This window comes from Scyliorhinus canicula, chromosome 3 (assembly GCF_902713615.1).
Source record: "Scyliorhinus canicula chromosome 3, sScyCan1.1, whole genome shotgun sequence".
In the NCBI taxonomy this organism is placed as follows: domain Eukaryota; kingdom Metazoa; phylum Chordata; class Chondrichthyes; order Carcharhiniformes; family Scyliorhinidae; genus Scyliorhinus; species Scyliorhinus canicula.
This window is the reverse complement of record NC_052148.1, coordinates 226,614,119-226,639,569: the sequence shown is the minus strand read 5'-3', so window position 1 is coordinate 226,639,569 and position 25,451 is coordinate 226,614,119. Positions and strand designations below refer to the sequence as shown.

Below are 25,451 nucleotides of genomic sequence, written 5' to 3'. Positions count from 1 at the left end.
TGTACCAGTGGCTAGCACTGTTGCTTCACAGCGTCAGGGACCAGGGTTCGATTCCCGGCTTAGGCCATTGTCTGGGCGGATTCTGCACATTCTCCCCGTGCCTGCGTGGGTTTTCTCCTGTTGCTCCAGTTTCCTCCCATAAGTCTGGAAAGACTTGCTTGTGTGCTTGTTAGGTGAATTTGACATTCTGAATTCTCCTTAGTGTACCCGAACAGGTGTTGGAGTGTGGTGACTGGGGGATTTTCACAGTAACTTCATTGCAGTGTTAATGTAAGTCTACTTAGAACAAAGAACAAAGAAAAGTACAGCACAGGAACAGGCCCTTCGGCCCTCCAAGCCCGTGCCGACCATGCTGCCCGACTAAACTACAATCTTCTACACTTCCTGGGTCCGTATCCCTCTATTCCCATCCTATCATGTATTTGTCAAGATGCCCCTTAAATGTCATAAATGTCACTTGTGACACTAATAAAGGATATTATTATATGGCTGAAAGATTCACCTAGCTTTTGCTAGAGGAAGAATCACTGAGGAAAAAAAACACTCAGTGTGAAAGACAGTTCTGAGATTAAAAGTTCCTAATCTGAGAAAGGAAAATAGCAAATCCTTGGGAGCTAACCTTAAGACTGGTTCTGGTAGAATTGAATGTCTTACAAGGACAGTGCAAAGTACATATGTGAAGTGTGTTTTCAGCAATGCCGTATTTTGTCTTGTGGCTGAATAATAAATTGCATACAAAGATAGTGCTTTGCCATTAGTACTTATAGCATTTTGTTATAGTAAAAGTTTTAAAGCAAGAAATATTTTCTGTGAGCTTACTGGGAAATGGACACTTTACCTTTTGGAAAAAAGCAACATAGAATATTAATATTTAACCCACACAAAATGAACTCTGGAAAATTAAGTGACTTATTTTGTACTTTCTGGACAACAGAGACAGACATGGCTACATATCTGAGCAATCAATTGAAATGCAAACACCGTTCCAGGTGTTAATTGACTACCCTCCACAATAGAAGAGATTTAAAATCACAATGGCTTCCAGACCTACAGCATTCACGAACACGGGATTTCAAATAAAGTCATTCAGTGAGGGTGACTATAGCTGGATTGTTGATGGGATGTTAAATATTTCCCCATTGCATATCAATTACATCAGCTTTCAACTCTTGTTTGTGCAATGGAATACATCAAGACTATCATTACATGCCTGATATCGGCTGTAGAGGGAGCTGATACCATGGACAGCCAAGTAAGGCAATTTGGGACCCGCATGTCAGAGGAAGACATCTTATCCAGCAAAAAAAAAAAAGAACCCTATCTCAAAAAGAAAGTCTCCTCAGGCAGTGAAGAGGGGCTAATCTGTTTTTACCTGCTAGATTACATTTTTTCATTATGGATGATTGACCACAATTTTGATGGAAAAGTCAAACTTCCAGCCTTCTTTGTGGTGACACTGAAACACATTCTGGAAGAAATCAGTGCAGTCACCATAAATTGGAAGGGGATTGAGGAGGACCCACTGCCAAAGAATGGAAAGCCCCAAAGTAAACATTGCTGTAGTGTTTCCATTCCTCCTCAAACCAATAAAAAGAGGGATGAGACAGTACTTTAGGAGAGCACCAGACCTGCAAGGGCACTCTTCTGAGTGCAGCTTTAAGAAGGCAGCTGAATGGTGAGTACATCTTTGAGTGTTTTTATTGTATCAAAGTTATTTAATACCTAACAGAGGGTTTCTCATGACAGTTGGTGGTGCTTGGTATTCCGCCTACAACATGTGGACAATCATGAATGCTGACAATGGCAATTACATCTGGGGAAACTGTATCCAACTACACTTGCTGACTGAATGAATGAATTGGTTTGAGCAGAAGCTGGAGGTACTAAGAAGCAACCAAATGGCGGAAAGCATCATAGATAGAAGTATAGAGATGTGGTCACACCTAAGGTACAGGAAGAAAAATGGATAACCTCTAGATGGGGCAGGCAGACAGTACAGGAGTTCCTCTGCCTGTGCCCCTCTCTAACAAGTATGGACTTTTGGAAACTGATGAAGGGGATCGCCCATCAGGTGACAGCAGCAGTAGCCAGAGCAGTGGCACCATGGCTGGCCTTACTGGACAGAGAAGGGCAAAGCGTAATACAGCAATACTAATTGGGGATTCGATAGTCAGGGGCACAGATAAGCACTTCTGTGGTTGCAAAAGAAACTCCAGGATGGTGTGTTACCGCCCTGGTGCAAGGGTCATGGGTGTCTCTGAGCGGGTACAGGACATCCTGAAACGGGCGAACAAACATGCAGATGTCATTGGGCAGAACAGTAGCATAGTGGTTAGCACAATTGCTTCACTGCTCCAGCGTCCCAGGTTAGATTCCCAGCTTGGATCACTGTCTGTGCGGAGTCTGCACATTCTCCCAGTGTGTGCGTGGGTTTCCTCCGGGTGCTCCGGTTTCCTCCCACAGTCCAAAGATGTGCAGGTTAGGTGGATTGGTCATGATAAATTGCCCTTAGTGTCCAAAATTGACCTTAGTGTCGGGTGGGGTTACTGGGTTATGAGGAACAGAGAGATATTACAGTTGAAAACGTGGCTACAGAGCTGGTGCAGGGAGGAGGGCTTCAGATATGTGCGTCATTGGGATGTCTTCCAGGGAAGGTGGGACCTATACAAGCAGGATGGGTTGCACCTAAACTCGAGCAGCACCAATGTCCTGGCCGGGAGATTTGGTTTGGTTTGGGAAGGTTTAAACTAGTATGGCAGGGAGGTGGGAACCAGAGCAGCAAGCCAGCAAGTCTAGAGACTGGGGAAGAGCTCGAGACTAAGACTAATATAGTAAAGAAGGAGAGCAGGCAGAGGAAAGTTGCTGATCTCAGTGGTATGGAATGTGTTTGCTTCAACACAAGTATAATAACAGGCAAGATGAATGTACTTAAGAGTTTGGATGAATGTGGGGAATTATAATATTATGGAGACATGGTTAAAGGAGGTACAGGACTGGCAGCTTAACGTTCCGGGATATCCATGTTTTAGACAAGACAGAGGAAGTAGCAGAAAGGGTGGGGGAGTTGCATTACTGGTTAGGGAACATATGACAGCTGTAATGAGGGAGGTTATCTTTGAGGGATCCTGTGAGGCATTATGAGGCATTAGAACTCACGAATAGTAAGCGTGCAATCACAATGTTGGGGTTGTAGTATAGGGCTCCCAACAGCCAGCGGGATACAGAGGAACAGATATATAGTAAGATTCTGGAAAGATGTGAAAACAGCAGGGTTTTTGTAGTGGGTGATTTTAATTTCCCTGTTATTGACTGGGACTCCACTGCCCTAGTGCCAGAGGTTTTGATGGAGAGCAATTTGTTAGGTGTGCCCAAGAGGGTTTTTTGAAACAGTATGTTGATAGTCCAACAAGGGAGGGGCCTTACTGGACCTAATATTGGGGAATGAGTCCAGCCAGGTGACCAAAGTTTCAGATGGGGAACATTTTGGGAATAGTGATCATAATTCCGGAAGTTTTCAAATACTCATGAATTAGGACAGGAGTTGTCCTCGAACGAGGGCGCTGAATTGGGGGAAAGCTAATTGCAACAGAATTCGGCAAGAACTGGAGAATGTGAATTGGGAGCGGCTGTTTGAGAGTAAATCCAAATTTGATATTTGGGAGTCTTTTAAAGACCAGGACAGGCATGTCTCTGTGAAAATGAAGGACAGAAATGGCAGGATTAGGGAACCATGGATTATGGGAGAAATTGTGAGACTAGTCAAAAAAAGGAAGCATACAAAAGCTCTAGGCAACTAAAAACAGACAAAACATTTGAAGAATATAGGGAAAGTAGGAGAAAACTCCAATGGGGAGTGGGGAGGGTTCAATGGGACTCTGAAAGGTCATTGCCAAGTCTCTGAACATCGACATTTAGAACTTTCACAGCTTTTAAATATTGCGATTTTCTACTCTTACGATCAAAGTGATTTAACAAAAGAACATAAGAACTAGAAGCAGAAACAGGCCATCTGGCCCCTTGAGCCTGCTCCGCCATTCAATAAGATCATGGCTATTATTTTGTGGACTCAGCTCCACCTACCTGCCCGCTCACCATAACCCTTAATTCCTTTACTGTTCAAAACTCTATCTACCTTTGCCATAAAAACATTCAACGATTTAATTGTCTGCCTATCTTTATTCACCTGTCCTTTTTCAAGCAGGTCAACAGAGTGATCACGGCTTTGTCTGGGTGGGCAAGACCCCGCGAGTAAGGAAGGTAATGCTTGAGCAGCGTCGGGGAGAGGTAGGGCTGGCACTGCCAAATTTTAGCAACTATTACTGGGCGGCTAATATAGCCATTATCAGGAAGTGGGTTGTGGGGGAGTGGTCGGCATGGATGCGTATGGAGGTGGCTTCATGTAAGGGCACCAGTCTGGGGGCGTTGGTAACTGCGCCTTTGCCATTCCCGCTGGCACGGTACACCACTAGTCCAGTCGTGGTGGCGGCCCGGAGTGTTTGGGGCCAATGGAGGAGGCATGTGGGAACATCGGCCTGAGCCCCAATCTGTGATAATCACCGGTTTGCCCCGGGGAGTATGGACGGGGGGTTCCGGTTATGGCGGAGAGCGGGGATTGAGATGATGGGGGATATGTTCATAGAGGAGAGCTTTCAGAGTATGAGGGGATCGGAGGAAAAGTTTGGGTTGGAGAGGGGAAACAAATTCAGGTATCTGCAGGTGCGGGACTTCCTTTGTAAACAGGTGTCAACCTTACCGCTCCTACCGCTAAGGGGGATTCAGGACAGGGTAGTTTCCAGAGGGTGGGTAGGAGAAGGGAGTGTCTCTGACATTTATAAGGAGCTTATGGGGTCGGAAGAGACGCAGACCGAGGAGCTGAAGCGCAAGTGGGAGGAGGAGCTGGGAGGTGAGATAGGGGATGGTCTATGGGCAGACGCGTTGAGTGGAGTCAACGCGTCCGCAACATGTGCCCGGCTCAGCCTGATACAATTTAAGGTTGTTCACTGTCGGGGTCATTGTTCACCCGGAGGTGGCAACCGTTTGTTGACTTCTTTGCAGAAAATTAATCATCAGCAGACGATGAGCATAGTCGCAGTCTACTCAGTCTCTCCTCATAAGCCAACCCTCTTTGGGCAACACAGTAGCACAAGTAGATAGCACTGAGGCTTCACAGCGCCAGGGTCCTGGGTTCGATTCCCCACTGGGTCACTGTCTGTGCGGAGTCTGCACGTTCTTGTGTCTGCGTGCTTCGGTTTCCTGCCACAGTCCAAAAACGTGCAGGTTAGGTGGATTGGCCAGGATAAATTGCCCTTTTGTGACCAAAAATGTTGAGAGAGGTTATTGGGTTACGGGGATAGGGTGGAAATTAGGGCTTAAGTGGGTCGGTGCAGACTCGATGGGCCGAATGGCCTCCTTCTGCACTATACGTTCCATGTTCTCAACTCTGGAATCAACCTACTGAATCTCCCCTGCAACCCCTCTAGTGCCGGTACATCCTTGCTCAAGTAAAGAGACCAGTACTCCAAATGGCCTCACCAGCACCGTGTACAGTTGCAACATAATCTCCCTGTTTTTAAACTCCATCCCTCTCGCAATGAAGGACACAATTCCATTTGCGTTCTTAATTACCTGCTGCACTTGCAAACCAACTTTTTGCAATTCATGCACAAAGATACCCAGGTCCCTCTGCACATCAGCATACTGCAATTTTTTACCATTTAAAAAATAGTCCATTTTGATGTTATTCCTATCAAAATGGATGACCTCACATTTACCAACATTGTACTCCATTTGCCAGACCCTTGTCCACTCACTTAATTAGCTATATCCTTTTGCGGACTGTGTTCTCTGCACACTTTGCTCTACTAACTCCACACAACCTCACAAAGTACTTCATCTCCCATCTTGTTGCCCATTCACTTAACCTGCCAATATCTCTTTGCAGCCTTTTTGTGAACTCCTCACAGCTTATGTTACCACATTTTATTGCCAGCAAATCAGGATACATCACTCGTGGTCACTTCATCGAAAAATTAAAATGAATTGTAAATTGCTGAGGGTCTAGCAATGATCCTTCCTACACTCCAGAAATCACAGCCAACTTGAAAGCGGCTTAGTTTGCAGAATGTGATATACAGTATAAAGTATTTATGGAGAACACACTTTTGAAGATTAAATAATTGCAAAATTGCGTTAATTTTTGATTAATTGTATTTCAAAAAGCAAAAACGCAGTAGCACTGGAAGAATGAAGAGGAAGTTAGAATGCTTTTTGTGTACACAGTATTACTGGGACCCGAAATGTTTTGCCCAAAGTAAGACTTGAGGCAGAAACAATAATATCACTTCATAGGAAATCGGGTAAGTAATTGAATAGAAAAACATAAATGTGCATAAAAAGCGTAAGACATAGCCGTAAATGAGTTTCTTGCACCCCTATCTCTTGAGTCACAGCAACTTGAGTACCAAGTCCAGCCTGACAGTCCAGTCCTGAAGAAGTGCTGAACTGCCAGAAGTGCTGAACTGCCAGAGGTGCTGATTTCAGATGAGAATTAAACCAAAGGCCTGTGTGTCCCCTCAGGTGGACTAAAAGATTCTGTTGCAATATTTCAATAAATAGCAGGTATCCGCAATGTCCTGGTAAATATCATCCTCCTCAATAAAACAAATTATTTGATCATCGTCTATTGCTATTTGTAGAAGCTTTCAGTAGTTTGCAAGATAACAACCAAATTTCCTACGATTTCAACTGCAAAATCAATATGTTGCTTGTGAAGCACTATGTGAAGGCCTATCTTGTGTGAAGAAAGGGTGGGGCAATGGGGTCAGAGAATTGCAGTTACTGATCTAGGTGGGAAACGATGGTCTGAATATCTGAATCTTCCAGCAGTAAGATAAATGTTAAAACAGGTGGTATGTGGTGTCTTTATGCATTCTTGTGTTCTTCTTACTAGAAGCTTGCAACACAAATATGCATTCAGAAATTATCTTGTCAATAATAACGTTATGGTCCCTCTGAACTCTTAATACTTTCGTGGTGGGTCTTCGCCAAAAGCCTGTTAAAACTAGCTGAATTGGAAACTGAGATCGATAGATTTTTGTTAGAAAAGTTGTTGAGGGCAGCACGGTGGTGCATTGGGTTAGCGGCGAGGTCCCAGGTTCGATCCCGGCTCTGGGTCACTGTCCTTGTGGAGTTTGCACATTCTCCCAGTTTCTGCATGGGTTTCGCTCCCACAACCCAAAGATGTGCAGACTAGGAGGATTGGCCACACTAAACTTCCCCTTAATTGGAAAAAATGAATTTGGAACTCGAAATTTAAGAATTTTTTTTTGAAAAAAAGAAAGTTGTTGAGCATTAAGGACAAAACAAGGTGGAGTTACTGATCAGCCATGATGTAATTGAATAATGGAACAAGATTGAGGGATTGAATGGCCCACTCCTGTTGCTATGTTCCCACCTTGCACCATAAATGTGATCTTACTTTAAACTCTGCTGTCTGCAACTTAACTTGCATCAAGTCCTATTCTTCTGTCATTTACTGGCCTAGAAATGCCTCAATTTTAAAATTTCCATCCTTGTTTTCAAATCCCTTCATGGCGTCAACCCTCCATATCTCTTGAAAACCCTCCTCCTGACATGCAGATGGCGTGAAGGTCAAAATTGAAAACCATGAAAAGCTATTTTTTTTAAAAATAGTGGCTTAAAAAAAAAATCCAGCAATTCATCATAAAGGACATATTTAGCAACACTAACCCGTTTTTCTTTTCAGGAACATATTGGTTGTTCATTAGAACATAGCAGCAGAAATAAGGGCACAGACGCAGACAGCATTCAGAACTGGGAAAGAGATCTTTAATATGAACCTGCAAGCCATTTTGCCAAAGGTCAGTAACCTTCGAACTGTGTGTGTCAGGGGCTGGGAAGAGCTCAAAACTGAAGATTAAACAGAATATTCCTTAAAGAACGGCCAGAGTTTTGGTGTAGAGTTCAGACAAAGGAAACAAAAACAGTTTACTCAGGAAGAATGTAATGATCTGAGGGAGGGGCAAGCTTCATTTGGTGGTAGAGAGGCAGAAGTGCACCAATCTGAGCCTCCTGTGTACAGCATCATCTGGTGACCGGCGATAAGAACTGCACTGATCTTAACTCCCTTGACCTAGCTCCACCTGATTGGTGAATTATTGGTTAATTCACTTACATTCAGACTCCAGGCTCTGTGGGGTTGTAATTGCCCGCGCATTCCCCCAGGGTATTGTAACAATAAATACAAATGTCATGAACAGACACATAAAATAATCATAAAGGCTGATGGAAAGTTGGCCTTTATATCTACAGAATTAGAAGTCACGTTGTTGCAATACTTGCTAAGATGACATCTGGAGTACTGACAGCAGTTCTGGGCAACACACTTTGAAAGGATATACTAACGTTGGAGGGAGAGCAGTGCAGATTTATCAGAACTATTGCTTGACTCTCAAGAGATAAATTACAAAGACAGATTATACAAATTACATTTGTATTCCTTGGAATTTAAATGGTTTAAGTGGCGATTTGATGGAAACTTTCAAGGTATGAAAGAAACTTCCTCCCTAACAGCACTGCACAGACTGCAGTGGTTCAAGGAGGCTGCTCACCATCACCTTCTCAAGGGCATCTAGAAATAGACAATAAATGCTGTCCTGGCCGTCAACATTGCACAAATGAATCAATAAAAAAATTAAAAAGCCTAATCCTAAGCAGTTATTACCATCCCGGAACAGACCCCAACAGAAGTTAGGATACCGGACAGAAACCCCAATATGTTATTTAATTTGTAAGACTGTGAGGAAAGGATACTTTGGTCCAGGAGTGATTTGATGCACAAATATGGATATGGTATACTAAACAAACTTTATTACTAACACATAATTAGAATATCTTTATCATACAAAAAAAGCTTACAATTACCCATGAAACAATGCATACCAATGACAATGAAACACTAAATCCTATCTGCTATGTTTTATCTCCACTCAAGCAAAATACATCTCTGGCCAAAATCGACTTTAAAATACAGTTAGCCAACCCAGAATACTTGCTAATAAGAGATGTCTTCGATAAACTGATTTGAATGAGAGATTCTTCAGGAACCGGTTTGCAGATTCTTGCCTGTGTCAAACTACTGTTTAACCTGCCAGTATTTGACAAAAAGCTGCTAGTCTATTCACAGTCAAATCTCTAACTGAACTGAAACTCAACACCTGGCTCCTCCCATTAACTGCATCATTTTACAAAAGCTAAACACAATGTCTCTAATTCACTACCGCCCCAGGAAACCTTCTGTATAAACAAAATTCCATTTGCCCAAGTTTTACGATGCTTTAATTATTCTTTTTATAGCCACATGACTGGCTATCTTTCAAACCAGAATTATTAATAACATTACTACAGCAGTCACATACTAAATCAGGCTTTCAACACTTACTGCATCAAATACACAATACAATATTTCTGAAATTCCTATATTCATCACACAGTATCTGCATTATTTTGACTGGTCGAAAATAGAGATGGGAATAAGCTTAGAATCCAATCAACAGTTTGGTCATGTAACAAATCGACATGACATGGTAGATACAGTACAATACACTTTAAAATTAATGCTTCACAATGTGTTATCACTTTTTTGGGTTTCAGGTAAACATTTCTATCTGTGTTGTTGTTCACACACTTTTGGTTAGGCATTCTAATGTCATTCTATAATACAAAAATTTTTTAAATGGAGGAATGGCTTAATCCCATGTATTCCAGACTGGAGAGGTTGAAATACATCAAGAATATTCTGTGACCACACTCAAGTTAAATGGGTTTTTGTATGCCAGTTTAATTTGAAATCTTAAGATTTACACCTTTTAAGATTCAAATCAACAAGATGGTTTTTTAAAAAATGTCATCCAATATTTTTTAATTATACAATTTGAATGGGCAGTAGTATGAAAACATGAAGAGTAGTGTGAATACTTCCATCAAATGTGAATTAAAAACCAGGAACTCCTTCAACAATCAACTGTAATCCGTAATTAGCAGTGACTGCATGAACAAGTTAATAAAAGGGGAACTGGAGTCAATGTCACCCACAGCTCCCACCTTTTTTAATGTTAACATTTTCATCTCAGACGACAAATACTGAAAATAAACAAGATATTATACGGCAAATGATGAGCAATAATTATTTACGTTTAAGATGGGGCAGTAACTGATGCGAAGTAGTAAATGGGCTTGGATCTGCAAGTATAATTCATTCACATAAATGAACAATATTGCCAGGGATCCACCTCAAACAAATATAGTATAGCAAATCGCCACTTTGATTGTCTAAAGTTGCAGTTCGATGAGGTGGTTATAATTTTTCACCACATGATACACGGAATAAAATATTTCCCTGGAGTAGGGAAACAAGCTGCTGTAATGCAGTTCATAGTGAAATACGTACACTTGCAGAATAAACAGAACAGAGCTGTCATACTGTGAGTAGAGCATCTCCTGGATAACTGCTGGTACCTAGAAAGAACACTGTCGTTTCACACTGGTGTAGCTCTCTGAAAATTGGGCCAAAGCCACGTTGCTACCGCATTGCAGTAAAGACTCTGCATTGTACCTAATTTGCAGTGTATCTGACCCCAGTGTTAATTTCAGGCACCAAAAGTCAACAGACAAAATGTTAATAGTTATCCTGTATTTCTCCACAATTATAATGGAACGATAGGGACATACCTTAACAGTACCACCTTAACAGTACCACCATACGTTACTTGCCACCAACTTGGATTGGTACACAAGGAAAAGAGTGAAAACATATATATATATCTATATTTAAAAAAATATTTTTATTCTCCTCATTTCCATCAAATAAACAAAAGGAAACCAGCAACGACAAATACAGTACCAATCCCGCAAACAGCATCCCCTTCAATATAGAAACACAAACATCACCCGTACATTCCAAGTAGAAAAACAAAAGAAAATTAACAACCATCTTGTAAAGGGGCTGGTTTAGCTCACTCGGCTAAATCGCTGGCTTTTAAAGCAGACCAAGCAGGCCAGCAGCACGGTTCGATTCCCGTACCAGCCTCCCCGGACAGGCGCCGGAATGTGGCGACTAGGGGCTTTTCACAGTAACTTCATTGAAGCCTACTCGTGACAATAAGCGATTTTCATTTCATTTCATTAAAGTGTGTACTCAAAACCAACAATAACGGCAACCCCCCTTACCCCCCTAATGTTCAATAGCAACCAATTCTTGAAAGTGCATGATAAATAATTCCCATGAATTGCAGAATCCCTGCTTCATCCCCCTCAGCTCAAATTTCATCTTCGAGAGTCACAAATTCCAGTAGATCCCCCCAGCAAGCAGAGGCACAGGACGGAGAAGCTGACCTCTACCCCAACAGGACCCGCCTCCAGGCAATCAGCGAGGCGAAGGCTAAAACATCCACCCCCGCACCCACCTGCAACACTGGCCGGTCCGACACCCCGAAAATGGCTACCTGAGGCCCTGGTTCCAAACTCACGTGCACAACCCCCGAGACGACCTTGAAAACCTCCCTCCAATATTTCTCCAGCTTCAGGCAGGAACAAAACATATGAACATGGTTTGCGGGCCACCTCCCACAGCGCTCACATACATCCTCTACTCCCTCAAAGAGTCAGCTCATCTCCACCCTTGTGAGATGCACCCTACGCACGACCTTCAGCTGCATCAGCCCCAGCCTTGCACAAGTGGTTGAGGCGATCACCTTCTGGAGCACCTCACACAACAAACCGTCTTCCATAGTCTCCCCAACTCCTCCTCCCACTTGTTTTCAATCTCCTTCATGGATACCCCACCCTCCCCCAGAATTCTCCCCTAAATTTCCGACATCATCCCCTTCCCTGTCTCCCCTGCCATCCGTTCCTCTTCCAACAATGAGGGAGCCGGCGCTATTGGGAAGCTGTGAACCTCCTTAGACCATAAGACATAGGAGCAGAATTAGACCACTTGGCCCATCGAGTCTGCTCCGCCATTCAATTGTGGCTGATATTTTTCTCATACCCATTCTACTGCCTTCTCCCCATAACCATGGATCCCCTTATTAATCAAGAACCTATCTACCTCTGTCCTTCCTAGCAAAGTCCCAGAGTTGCAGGTACCTAAACCCTTCCCATTGCCCCAGTCCATATTTCTCCCCCAACCTTGCAAAACGTCCACACAGGAACAGGTCTTTTAATACCCCAACCCCCCCTCCTCTCCCATCTACGAAACCTCCCATCCAACTTTCCTGGCTAAAACATGTGGCCTCCAAAACATCAGCGTTGCTACCTCCACCGGACTCCCAGAGTATTTACCCGGTGCCATCAGGAGTGGCGCTGTTGCCAACGCCCTCAACCCCAAACCCCTACACTGACTCTCCTCCACTCTAAACCCACACCCTCCAACCCAACTCCTCACCTTTTCGGCATTTGCTGCCCAATAGTAATCTGATATAAGGCCCAACCCCTATGCCTGCCGCCCTCTCTGCAGAACTACCTTCCTAACCCTGGCTACCTTCCCGTCCACCCCCAAATAAACGAGGTGATCAGCTTATTCATTTTCTTGAAAAACACCTTCAACAAAAAGACCAGCAGGCACTGGAATAAAAATAAAAATCACGGCAACACATTCATTTAATTCATGCACCTGACCTGCCAGGGACAGTGGGAGACTATCCCATGTCGCCAAATCGCCTTCACCCTCCAACAAGAGTGTAAGATTGTACCTACGGAGCCCGCCTCCTGCAAGTCCCATGCCACCTGCACCCCCAAATACCTAAAGTGGGTTGCCGCCCTGTGGAATGGCAGCCCTCCCACCCCGGCCCCCGGCTGGGACATCACAAGGTATTCACTTTTTTCCGGGTTTAATTTATACCCAAAAGTTGGGAGAAGCTCTATTATATCCCCCATCAACGCACTCGGCTCTGATATATTTAATAAATCATCAGTGTACAGAGATGCCCTATGCTCCACCCCCTCACGTACTATTTCCTTGCACAACCCCGAGCTCCTCAGTGTGATGGCCAAAGGCTCAATCACTAATGCAAATAACAGAGGGGACATGCCTGCCTGACCCTCCCCACACACACCGTGCAGAGCAAAGTTCCCCCGAAATCACATTGTTTGTGCGGACACTTGCCCTTAGTTCCTTATGTAATAACTGTACCCAGTCTGTGAATCTCGGCCTGATCCCAAACCACTCAAGAACCGCAATCAAATACCCTCATTCTACTCGATCAAATAGCTTTTTTGCATCCAGCGCAACCACCACCTCTGTCTCTTTTCCCTCAGCCGGCGCCATGATTACGTTTAGCACCCTCCAAATATTTGACATTAGCTACCTCCCTTTCACAAACCCCGTCTGGTCCTCCCCCATCACCTTCAGGATGCACCTCCTCCAAACTAACTGGCAGTACCTTTGCTAATACCTTCGAATCCACATTCAGTAGCGATATAGGCCTGTACAACCCACACTCTGTAGGGTCCTTATCTTTCTTCAACCACAAGAAGATTGAGGTCTGTCCCAGCCTCCTCAAACATCCCCACCATCAGTAGCGCCAATTTGTCCTTAAATTTTTTATAATACTCCACTGGAAACCCATCTGGTCCTGCCACCTTCCCCGGCTGCAGCCTCCCAATTACCTCCTGTTCCCCTATTGGCCTCTCCAGTGTGGTCCTATCTTCCTCCACCAACCTTGGGTACTCCAAACTGTCCAGGAATTTCTGCATCCCCGATCCTCTCCTGGTGTCTCCGACCTACACAAATTTTCATAGAACTCCTCAAACACCCTATTAGTTGGTTCGGGGCCACCACCAATTTCCCAGTCCTATTCTCTCTGCACCTGGACAATTTCCCTCGCCGCCACCTCCCTCCGAAGTTGGCCTGCCAACATGCACCTTCGTCCCATACCATAAATTTCTCCCCTCGCCCACATGCCTTCCCCGTGGATAACCGATTAAAATTAGCCTGTAGCTCCCTCCTTCTGTCTAAAAGTGCTGGATCAGCATCCCCCGCGTTACCTCCTGTCCACCTCCAACATCTCATCTATCAGCCTTTGACGCTCCTCCCTACCCTCTTTATTCACCTTAACCTTAAATGACATCACCTCCCTCCTCACCACCACCTTCAGGGCCTCACATACCACCGCCTGCGATATGTCCCCCTTGCATATAAACCCACGTACTCCTCAATTACTCTCCCGATCTTCTCACAAACACTTCGATCCAAAAGCAACCCCACGTCTAATCTCCACCCCGGTCTCTGCACTGTCCCCTTCTCCAAGCCTATGTCCACCCAATGCTGCACATGATCTGAAATTGCTATCGCCGAATTCTCTGATCCCCTAACCTCAGCCAACAGCACCTTACCTACTACAAGAAAGTCTATCCTCGAATAAACCTTGTGTAACGAGGAGAAAAACGCATACACCCGTTGCCTCAGGTGCAAGAACCTCCACGGAGGGCAGCACGGTGGCACAGTGGTTAGCACTGGGACTATGGCACTGAGGACCCGAGTTCGAATCCCGGCCCTGGGTCATTGTCCGTGTAGATTCTCCCTGTGTCTGCGTGGGTTTCACACCCACAACCCAAAATGTGCAGGTTAAGTGGATTGGCCATGCTAAATTGCCTTTAATTGGAAAAACAAAATTGGGTACTCCAAATTTATATGTAAAAAAGGAACTGCCATGGGTCCACTCCTCATAAGACCAGTCAGTGCCCCCCCCCCCCCCCCCCCCCCCCCCCGGACTGGGCAAGCGAGCACAGTTGTGACCTGTCCAGCCTTTCCTCCTGCACCAAATTCCAGTCGCCACCCACTAGTACCTTGTGTGAATCCAAATCCGGAATGCCTCCAAACGCCTTCCTCACGAATCCTACATCATCCCAGTGAGGGCCATACACAGTTGCCAACACCACCAACCTCCCGTCCAATGCCCCTGTTACGATCACATATCTACCCTCCTGGTCCTCCACCACCTTCTCCATCTGGAAGCTTACTCTCTTGCATATAAAACCACCACCCCATCGAGCCCTTCTGTCAAACCCGAATGAAAACACTTGGCTTATTACCCAGTCCTTCCTGAACATCACTTGATCCATCACCCTCAGATAAGTCTCCCGTAACATAACCACATCAGCCTTTAAACTTTTTAAGTGTGTAACCACCCTCGACCTCTTCACTGGCCTCCCCCAACCCACTCACGTTCCACGTAACTAAACTGACCAGGGGTATCTCCAGCCCCCGCCCCTCATAGCCACCACCATCATAACTCTGGGCTCTCCCCACCGCCCCATCCCATTGTTGCCATCAAACCCCACCCCCCTCCCAGAATCGACCCATCCACTTCCTCGAAAACACCTCATCCAGTGTCAGTCACCTTCCGCCTCCCCCTTTTCACACCTGCTAGGCCCTATTCACCAGGCTCCAATATCATCAGCAATTTCCCCCAGCACACCTCCGTTCACTAGCCGACTTAAGCTTGCTAGTGTGGCGGCCCCTGCCCAGGCCCTACTCCCCTCCACTCTCTTCTGCCCGCCCAGTCCCAGGAAAACAGCAAGAAAATACATATCTCCTTCAAACAGACAAACCCAGTGCAAACATATAAATTGCGGAAAAACTCCCCCCCCCCCCCCCCCCCACTCTACCTTATGCAAAATGACAACTCTGCCCCATTTAACCCATATAACACCAAGAAATAAAAAAATATAACTTCATACACTCTTCAATCCCACTGCCCCCCCGGTCCAAGACCAGTCCTCAGTCCCATTCCTCACTTCTGCCCCAAGCCTTCCGTCTTCACAAACGCCTCCGCTGCTTCCACTGTCTCGAAACAAAAGTCTCTGGAGCTGTAGGTCACCCTCAACTTAGCTGGGTACACTACGCCAAACTGCACCCCACTATTATACAGTGCCGTCTTCACTCGGCCGAAGGCTGCCTGCCACCTCCACAGTTAAGTCCTGGTATATACATATACCAGCACCAGCCCCCTGCACCTCCCACTTCTGCTTCTCCCAACTCAGTACTTTCTCTTTCACGTGGTATCTGTGGAAGCAAACGATCATTGCTCTTGGCGGCTCATTCGTCTCTGGTTTAGGCCTCAACGACCGATGAGCCTGATCCAGTTCATACCGGGAGGGATCTTCTCCCTCCCCCACCAACTCCGCTAACATCTTGGTAAAGTACTTAGTTGGCCTCGGGCCCTCCACCCCTTCAGGCAGCCCCACGATCTGCAAGTTTTGCCGCCTCGATCTGTTTTCCAGACTCGCCAATTTAGCTTGCAGCCCTTTGTTTGCCTCAACCACCCTCTGCAGCTCCATCACCTCCATGTGCTTTGCAAACTGTTTCTCAAGTTCCAAAGCCATCACCTCGATCACCTTCTCTGCCGTAAGCAGTACGGCCCCACCCAGTGACCCAGGCGCCGTCGTCTTTCCAGCTTCCAAGCTGACCCTTTTGCTCGATGGCGAACCTTCACTTGCTCCCTTCACGGTGGCATTTTTATAGGTTTTTCAACATCCCCATCCTTCCTTATATCTCCCTGCACTCAACTGTCACAATATCCCTGGGACCGGGCATTAAACCCTTAAGAATAAAATCAAACCTCGAGCAGGAGCCACTCAACGTATCACTTCCTTCTACATGCCGCCACCGAAAGTCCCCGTGAAAACATATTTTGATGCTTACGATTATTATGCAAGGGCAAAACAAAGGAAAATGCATTTTATCACATACGTTAGATCATAGGATGATACCAAGTATGAATACAAACCCTAGTGCGCAAATAAATGCAACCTTCAGTTCTTTATTACAAATCTGCATTTAAGCCATTAAAACTTTTGTTTTCATTTTAATTTCTATTTCTCTATGATAATGCCTACTCTAGGTCAAGAGGCACTAATTAAAATATTAGAATAGAACCATATAATCCCTGCAGTGTAGGAGGCCATTGGGCTCGCCGATCCCTACCCAGGCCCAGTTACCTGCCCTATCCCCAGAAACCAACCTAACCTGCATATCCCAGGACACTAAAGGGCAATTTTAGCATGGTCAATCCAAACTAACCTGCACATCTTTGGACTGTGGGTGGAAACTGGAGCACCCAGAGGAAACCAACAGACACAGGGAGAACATGCAAACTCCACAGACATCCAAGGCTGGAATTGAACCTTGGTTCCTAGCGCTGTGAGGCAATCGTGCTATCCACTGTACCACTGTGTCGCCCCCAAGATGTCAGTGAAAATGACAAGAAGCATTTGCAGTTAGCCAGAAGTGCGGAATATATGCGGAATAGATGATCCTCTCAGGATTCCACCACCATGGATGTCAGCCTTCAGCCAATTCAATTCATTCAACATGATTTCAAAAAAAGGAACAGTGAAAATAGCTCCTTCAGCTCCAGAACTAGGCGTGCCCCTAGCCAAACTGTTCCAGTATAACCAGAACACTGGCATCTACCCAACAATGTGCAATATTGCCCAGACACGTCCTGTTCAAAAAAGCAAGACAAATCTAATCTGGTCAATTACCACTCCATTTGTCTTTACTCAACCATTGGCAAAATAATGGAAGCACCATCGACAAGCTGTATCAACTCACTGAATACCTGCTCAATGTTGCACAGTTTTGGTTTTGCCAGATTCCAAACTTAATTTTAGTCTTGGTACAAACATGGATCAAAGAGCTGAATTCAATAGGCAAGATGAGCATGTCGCCATTTGACCATATATGAAAATAATGAGTAAAATTGAAGAAATGGGAATTTGGGGGTTGGGGGGGGGGGCGCACGACACCTCCAGTGGCTGGAGTCATACCTACACAAAGGAAAATGGTTGTGGCTGTTGGAGGCCCTAGAAAATTGCTACTGGGTTCCTGAGGTCAATCATCTTGAACGACCTTACTTCCATCATCAGGTCAAAAGTGAGGTCATTCAACGATGATTGCAAAGTGTTCAATTCAATATCCTCTGATAATGAAGCAGTCCGTGCCTGCATGCGGCAAGATCTGAGCAGCATTCAGGTTTGGGCTGCAAAATGGAAAGTAATAGTCGCACCACACAAGTGCCAGATAATGAGCATCTCCAACATGAGAAAATCTTACCTTCCCTTGATTTCTAAGCCATTATCATCACTAAAACTTCCACCGTCAACATCTTGTGTAATTGCAACTGACAGGAAACAACCAGACTATGACTACAAGAGGTCAGAAAATCTCAATCTTTGATTTACAAGGCAGAAATTAAGGGTGTGCTGGAAGCATTAATTTCCACCACAAGCACACTGGCTGTAGTGCACATCATTTATAAAATGTGCTGCAGCAATTTGCTAAGGGATCTCCAAAGCTCGTCCTCTTCACCAAGAGAAACAAGTCCATGGGAACACTACTCTTTGCAACTTCCCTCCAAGCCACACATCATTCTGACATGGGGAAAAAAAACTATTCCTTCACTGGCACCAACAAAATTTTAGAATTCCTCCTTCACATTGGATGTACCTATACCATATGAATGCAGTGGTTTAATAAGGCAGCTTACAACCACCTTTTAAGGGTAATCAGGGGTGGGCAAATATGCTGGCATTGCCAACATTGCCCACATCCACGAAGAAATTTAAAAATTCAAATGTAATAGCATGGCTCTCAGCAGTTTGATCATTCCTTTTAGCCCTACCCAAAAGTAATTTGTCTCCACACCGACACGTGGCCATATTGGTGCCATTTCTTTATGGCCAAAAATAAATGATAATGTTTATTAAGTGTTCCTTTCCAAATCATTCATTTAAAAAGACATTTACCTGGTAAAGGTCAGATAAGCTGCTGCTGCCAGAGTCACTGGTCATGCTACATCCTGAATGGCTGGAGGAAACATGAGTGACCTGTGGATGGAGGTTATCGGCGAGATGTAATTTGGTGAAATCTGCAGGAAGCTGTGCAAAAGGAAAGGATAAAGAAACATAAAAGTGAGAGACTGAAACTTATTCAAGTTCTGCATTTCTTGTATTGGCTAATCATACCAATGTTGCAGGTAACAAAATTACACATAACATTTTATATACATTTAGAACTTTTCAAAAAACATTTAGCTAGGGTGGCACGGCGGCGCAGTGGTTAACACTGCTGCCTCACAGCGCTGAGGACCCTGGCTCGATCCGGTCCTGGGTCACTGTTTGTGTGGAGTTTGCACATTCTCCCAGTATCGGAGTGGGTCTCACCCCCACAACCTAAAGATGTGCAGAGTAGGTGGATTGGTCACATTAAATTGCCCCTTAATTGGAAAAAAATAATTGGATACTCTAAATTTTAAATAAACATTTATCTAAAAAATCAAATGGGTGATGCAAGTTTAAATATCCTAACAGAACTACAATGCTATTGCAGATATAAATATAGCTTTAAGACATCATCATTATTTTTTGTTCTCTATTGAAATTACTAAACTTAAATTCTCTAAATGAGAATTAGAATGCAATCATTGAAATATCGGGAACAAATACACCATCAGTAAGTTATACCAAAGTAAAATTTATCAAACCTGTTTTCTTGAAAAATTGTGAAGGGTAGTCAGCAATGTTAAAGTCAAATTAAACAAAACTGTTGTAGAGTCATGATGGCACAGATGGAGGCCAATAAATTCCATACTGTCTCTATGCCCATAGCCCTGCCTCTAGTTTTATACATCAGCTAATTGGAGTAGTTTTCCTTTTGTCGACCATACCCAAACCGGTCATAAGCTTGTACACCTTTATCAATTGACCCTCTTAAGGGGAACAATCCCAGCTTCTCCAACTTAAACTTACAGCTAAAATCCCTCATTCCAGGAACCATTGTGGTAAATCTACTCTGCATCCTCTCAAGAAATCTTCAGGTGGTTCTGATGCACGATCAATAACTCCCGAAGCGAGATTGTAGGACAATTGAAGGTTTTATTGAACTAGATGTTTCCCCCAACAGCACAGGTACAGAATGCAGCAGCAAGGGAAACACAGACTCTTATACTCCGCCTTTCTGGGCGGAACCAGCAGGCAGGCTTCACCAATGGTTTTACAGTATCAGGTACCTCCAACACCAATGATCTTACAGCATCAGGTACCTCCAACCTAGGTACCGTAATACCCCTAATACAGACTACCACAGGTTCTAAAAGTGTGACCACCAGAACGGGAAGCAATACTCTAGTTGTGGCCTAACCACAGCTTTATAAAAAATATAGCATACCTTCCTTGCTTTTGGACTCAATACCTCTACTTATGAAACCCAAGTTCCCAGATGCTTTACTAACTACTCTCTCAATATGTGGAGATGCCGGCATTGGACTGTGGTGAGCAGTAAGAAGTCTTACAACACCAGGTTAAAGTCCAACAGGTTTGTTACAAACACTAGCTTTCGGAGCACTGCTCCTTCCTCAGGTGAATGAAGAGGTATGTTCCAGAAACATGCATATATATAGACAAATTCAAAGATGCCAGACAATGCTTAGAATGCGAGCATTTGCAGGTAATCAAGTCTTTACAGATCCAGAGATAGGGGTAACCCCAGGTTAAAGAGGTGAGGAGGTCTTGTTCAAACGTGTGCATGATGTCCTGAAGCGTGGTACATTGCCGAGGCCATGCAGACGCTGCGGCAACGAATGAACGGACATCGCGCGACAATCACGAGGCAGGAATGTTCCCTTCCAGTCGGGGAACACTTCAGCAGTCAAGGGCATTCAGCCTCTGATCTCTGGGTAAGCGTTCTCCGAGGCGGCCTTCAGGACACGCGACAACGCAGAATCGCCGAGCAGAAACTTATAATCAAGTTCCGCACACATGAGTGCGGCCTCAACCGGGACCTGCGATTCATGTCGCATTACATTCATCCCCCACCATCTGGCCTGGGCTTGCAAAATCCAACCAACTGTCCTGGTTTGAGACAATTCACACCTCTTTAACCTGGGGTTACCCCTATCTCTGGCTCTGTAAAGACTTGATTACCTGCAAATGCTCACATTCTAAGCATTGTCTGGCATCTTTGAATTTGTCTATATATATGTTTCTGGAACATACCTCTTCATTCACCTGAGGAAGGAGCAGTGCTCCGAAGCTAGTATTTGTAACAAACCTGTTAGACTTTAACCTGGTATTGTAAGACTTCTTACTCTACTCTCCCAATAGATTGTGCCACTTTCAAGGATCTGTGCACACTGGTCCATGGTTGCTCTAGTCTGGCACACTCGTCCATGGTTGCAATAGTCTGGCACACTCTTTGGAACAACATTATATTTCCTCACACCATGTTTTCTGCTAAAATACATCATAGCACTTCTCCGCCTAATTTGGTAGCCTGTGTTCTGTGGCAGACGATATGCATCATCCTTGCTAATTGCCACCTTTCAAGCTTGGAACCATAAGCAAATTTTGAAATGTTACTCTGTATTCCAATATCCAAATCATTTACCAAAAAAAAAATGGTCCGAGCACTGAACTTTGGGAAACATCACTATCTACCATTCTACAACAACCATTTGTGACAAATAGCGGTTTTCTGTCCTCAAACCATTCTGTTTTTATCCAAGCTGACACTGGTGACCCCTGTCCCCAATCCAGGATCTTCAATTTTGTTAAGAATAGAATAAAATTCCTACAGTGCAGAAGGAGGCTATTTGGCCAATCGAATCTGCACCGACCCATCGAAAGACCACTGCACCAAGGTCCAATCCTCCAGCCAATTCCTGTAACCCCACCTAACCTACGGACACCAAGGGGCAACTTTATCACGGCGAATCCACCTGACCTGCACATCTTTGGACTGTGGGAGGAAATCGGGGCATCCGGAGGAAACCCACGCATTTAAACCCACAAAGAGAAAGTGCAAACTCCACACAGTCACCCAAGGTCGGATTCAAACAAGATCCCTGGCTCTGTGAGCAGCAATGCTAACCACTCTGCCACTTTGCCACCCACAACCCTTTAAACAACTTTTTCTGTGTTGTTTTGTCAAGTGCTTCCTTAAAATCCATAGTTATAACATTCATTGCATCAAGCTTCATCAAACTTTTGGGTTACTTCATCAAAAGATTCCATTAGAATGCCTTTTACAAATTTGTGCTGGCCCTTAATTAAAATAAACTGCTCCAATTTTTTCTGATTATTGTTTCTAAAACTGTCCCCACCACATTTTCCATGCTCTAATCCCTTGGTACTCCTCCCTATCGAGGAAGATTGGGAAGTTATGGCAAACTCTTCCGTTATCTCCATTCCCACTCCCTTTAGCAACCTCAGATGCAAGCTAATCAGTCCAGACAATTTATTCACTCTAAGTAGCTTTTCCAAAACATTGTGCATCTATTTGCACTTGATCCATTACTTCCACCTTTTCTGTTTCCAAGATTTTATTAGTTTCCTCATCTTTAGTAAAAAACAATACAGCATACTCTAAGGAAGGTCTCATTTTGTGTCTCTAAGCTTCTATTAACTTCACTATCAATAATAGGACACACCCTGCCTCTCACCACCTGCTTACTATTTGAATACTAGTAAAAGATTTTTTGGGTCCCCCTGTATGTTGACTGTCATTCTGTTCTCATATTCTCTCTTTGCCGGTCTTATTTTTCTCTTCATTTCTCCTCACTACTTATTGTATTTGGCCTGGTTCTTGCTTGATTAATTCATCAGGAATGAATCATACATCATTTTTTTGTTACATCATACTCTCCATCTCCCTCATGAACCAAGGAGCCCTGGCTTTTGTTCCCCTACCTTTTACCCATGTTCGAATATACCCATACTGCATCTGAAACAGTACTTTACAGATCACCTATTGTTCTGTTATAATTTTTCCTGCCAGTCCCTGGTTCCATTTTACCCTCTTCCAGTTTAGAAGTTCAGCTTTAGATAGTTCCTTGCTCTGCATCGCAAGCAAAACCTTGTGACACGTTGATCACCCGTACAAAGTCCACATCATTTGGTCTATCTCATTTCCCAGCATCAGACCCAGCAAATTCACACAAATACATAACCAGGGGCAGAAATCCATATGGCTGGCGAGCCTTTCAATAGGATAATGACTGATCTTGGGCTTCAACTCCATTTTGCCTCCAAATTCCCATATCCATGATTCCGAATCACCAAAAATCTATTTATCTGAGCCTTAATTATATTCGATGATAATACATCCATAACTATCTGGGGTACAGATTTCCAATGATTCACAACTCTGAGGGGAGAGATTTCTCCCATGTCCCCTTGCTGTAGATTCCACAACCAGCAGAAATAATCTCTCAGCATCTACCCTATCAAGTCCCTTCAGAATCTTGTATGTGTCAATAAGAGTGCCTGCCATTCTCTAAACCCCACAGAATGGACCCAATTTACTCAGCTTTTCAAAATAGGGCACCCTTCTCATCCTGGGGACAAATCCAGTGAACTTTTGCTGTATTGTCTCCAAAACAAGTACAACCAACCTTGCAAGTGGTGCCCAAAATTGCACAGTATTCAGGTGTGGACTCACCAAAATCCTGTACACTTGTAGAAAATGATCTTTATTCTTATACTCTAATCCTCTTGCAATAAGAGCAGCACGGTAGCACAGTGGTTAGCACAGTTGCTTCACAGCTCCAGGGTCCCAGGTTCGATTCCCGGCTTGGGTCACTGTCTGTGCAGTATCTGCACGTTCTCCCCGTGTATGCGTGGGTTTGCTCCGGTTTCCTCCCACAGTCCAAAGAGGTGCAGGTTAGGTGGATTGGCCATGCTAAATTGCCCTTTGTGTCCAAAAAAGGTCAGGTTATGCAGATAGGGTGGAGGCGTGGGCTGGAGTAGGGTGCTCTTTCCAAGAGCTGGTGCAGACTCAATGGGCCGAATGGCCTCCTTCTGCACTGTCAATTGTATGATTCTATGATTATTTCCAAATTACTTGCAAGATCACTTTCTGTTTTCCTTGAATGAGTCCACCCAAGTCTCTCTGAATATTAACATTTACAGGTTTCATGCCTTTAAAAACTGTTGTTGTATTCTTACTTTCCTACGCTGTACTCCATCTGCTTACTTTTTGCCCACTTACTTAACCTGTCTATATCTCTTTGAAGCCACTTTGAGTCCTCCCCACAGCTTGCATTCCCACCCAGCTTTATATCTTCTGCAAACATTGGTAGATAACTCTCTGTCCCTTCATCAAAATCAACAGTAATCTTTGCTGCTCTCCACTAGTCAATGTGCCAACTTGAAAATGGCCCGTTTATTCCTACTCTGCTTCATGCCCATTAATTAATCCTCTACCCATGCTTATATATACACCCCCAACTCCATGCACTCTTATCTTGTACATTTAACCTTTAATATGGGATCTTATCAAATACCTTTTGGAAATACAACCGTGATTCATCTACTGGTTCACCTTTATCTATCTGACTAGTTACATCCTCAAAGAAATACACTAAAAATTTGCCAAACAAGATTTCACTTTCATAAAATCGTGTTGACTTGTTTTAATCATAATAATAATCTTTATCGCCACAAGTAGGCTTACATTAACACTGCAATAAAGTTACTGTGAAAAGCCCCGAGTCATCACATTCTGGCGCCTGTTCGGGTACACAAGAGGGAGAATTCAGAATGTCCAATGCACCTAACAAGCACGTCATTCGGGACTTGTGGAAGGAAACCTACACAGACACGGTGAGAATGTGCAGATTCAGCGAGAATCTGTAGTCTCAGCACAGACAGTGATCCAAGCCAGGAATCGAACCTGGGACCTTGGTGCTGTGAAGCAGCAGTGCTAACCACTATGCTACGGTGCCGCCCTATGCTTTTCTAAGTGCATTGTTAAGACTGCCTTAATTATAGATTTCAACATTTTCCTAATGACTGGTTTTAGGCTAAATAGCCTGTAGTACTCCATTTTCTCTCTCCCTCCCTTCTTGAATAGCGGTGTTGCATTTGCTAACTTCCAATCTGCTGGACCGGTATAGAATCTAGCAAATTTTGGAATACCTTAGCCAGCACATCCACTATCTCTGCAGTGATTTATTTTAGAACCAGAGGATGCAGGTAACCAAGTCCTGGGCATTTTCTGATTTTCAGTCCAGGCTTCCCTGGTGATTTCTCTGCTAATATTAATTACCTTAATATCATCTCTTTATTAGGCCCTAGATTACCCTCTGATTCGGATGTAACTTGTGTCTTCAACTGTGTAGACTGAAACAAAATATTCCTCTTTCCCGGTTAATTATAAAAGCAGTTAAAATCACTTTTTTTAATGTTGCTGGCTAGGTTACTCTCATATTCTATTATTTCTCTTTTTATCAACATTTTGGTGATCCTTTGTTGATTTCTTGAAAATTCCCTATCCTGACTTGCTACTATTCTTTGCAACATCATAAACCACTTCTTTTAATTTAATCCTCTCTTTCACCTTCTTAAGCTACAGATGGATTTTTCTTGCTGAG

General features: G+C 44.1%; 1 protein-coding gene across 14 annotated transcripts in view; it reads right to left on the bottom strand.

Annotated features, from left to right (window-relative positions):
- rapgef2 (Rap guanine nucleotide exchange factor (GEF) 2) overlaps positions 1–25,451 on the bottom strand; it is a 562,209-nt gene that overhangs the window by 186,928 nt on the left and 349,830 nt on the right. For all 14 annotated transcript variants that reach the window (XM_038792314.1, XM_038792318.1, XM_038792316.1 and 11 more), the window contains one exon: positions 18,829–18,960. In XM_038792314.1, the coding sequence (XP_038648242.1) occupies positions 18,829–18,960 (132 nt within the window). The remainder of the gene's footprint in view (positions 1–18,828; positions 18,961–25,451) is intronic.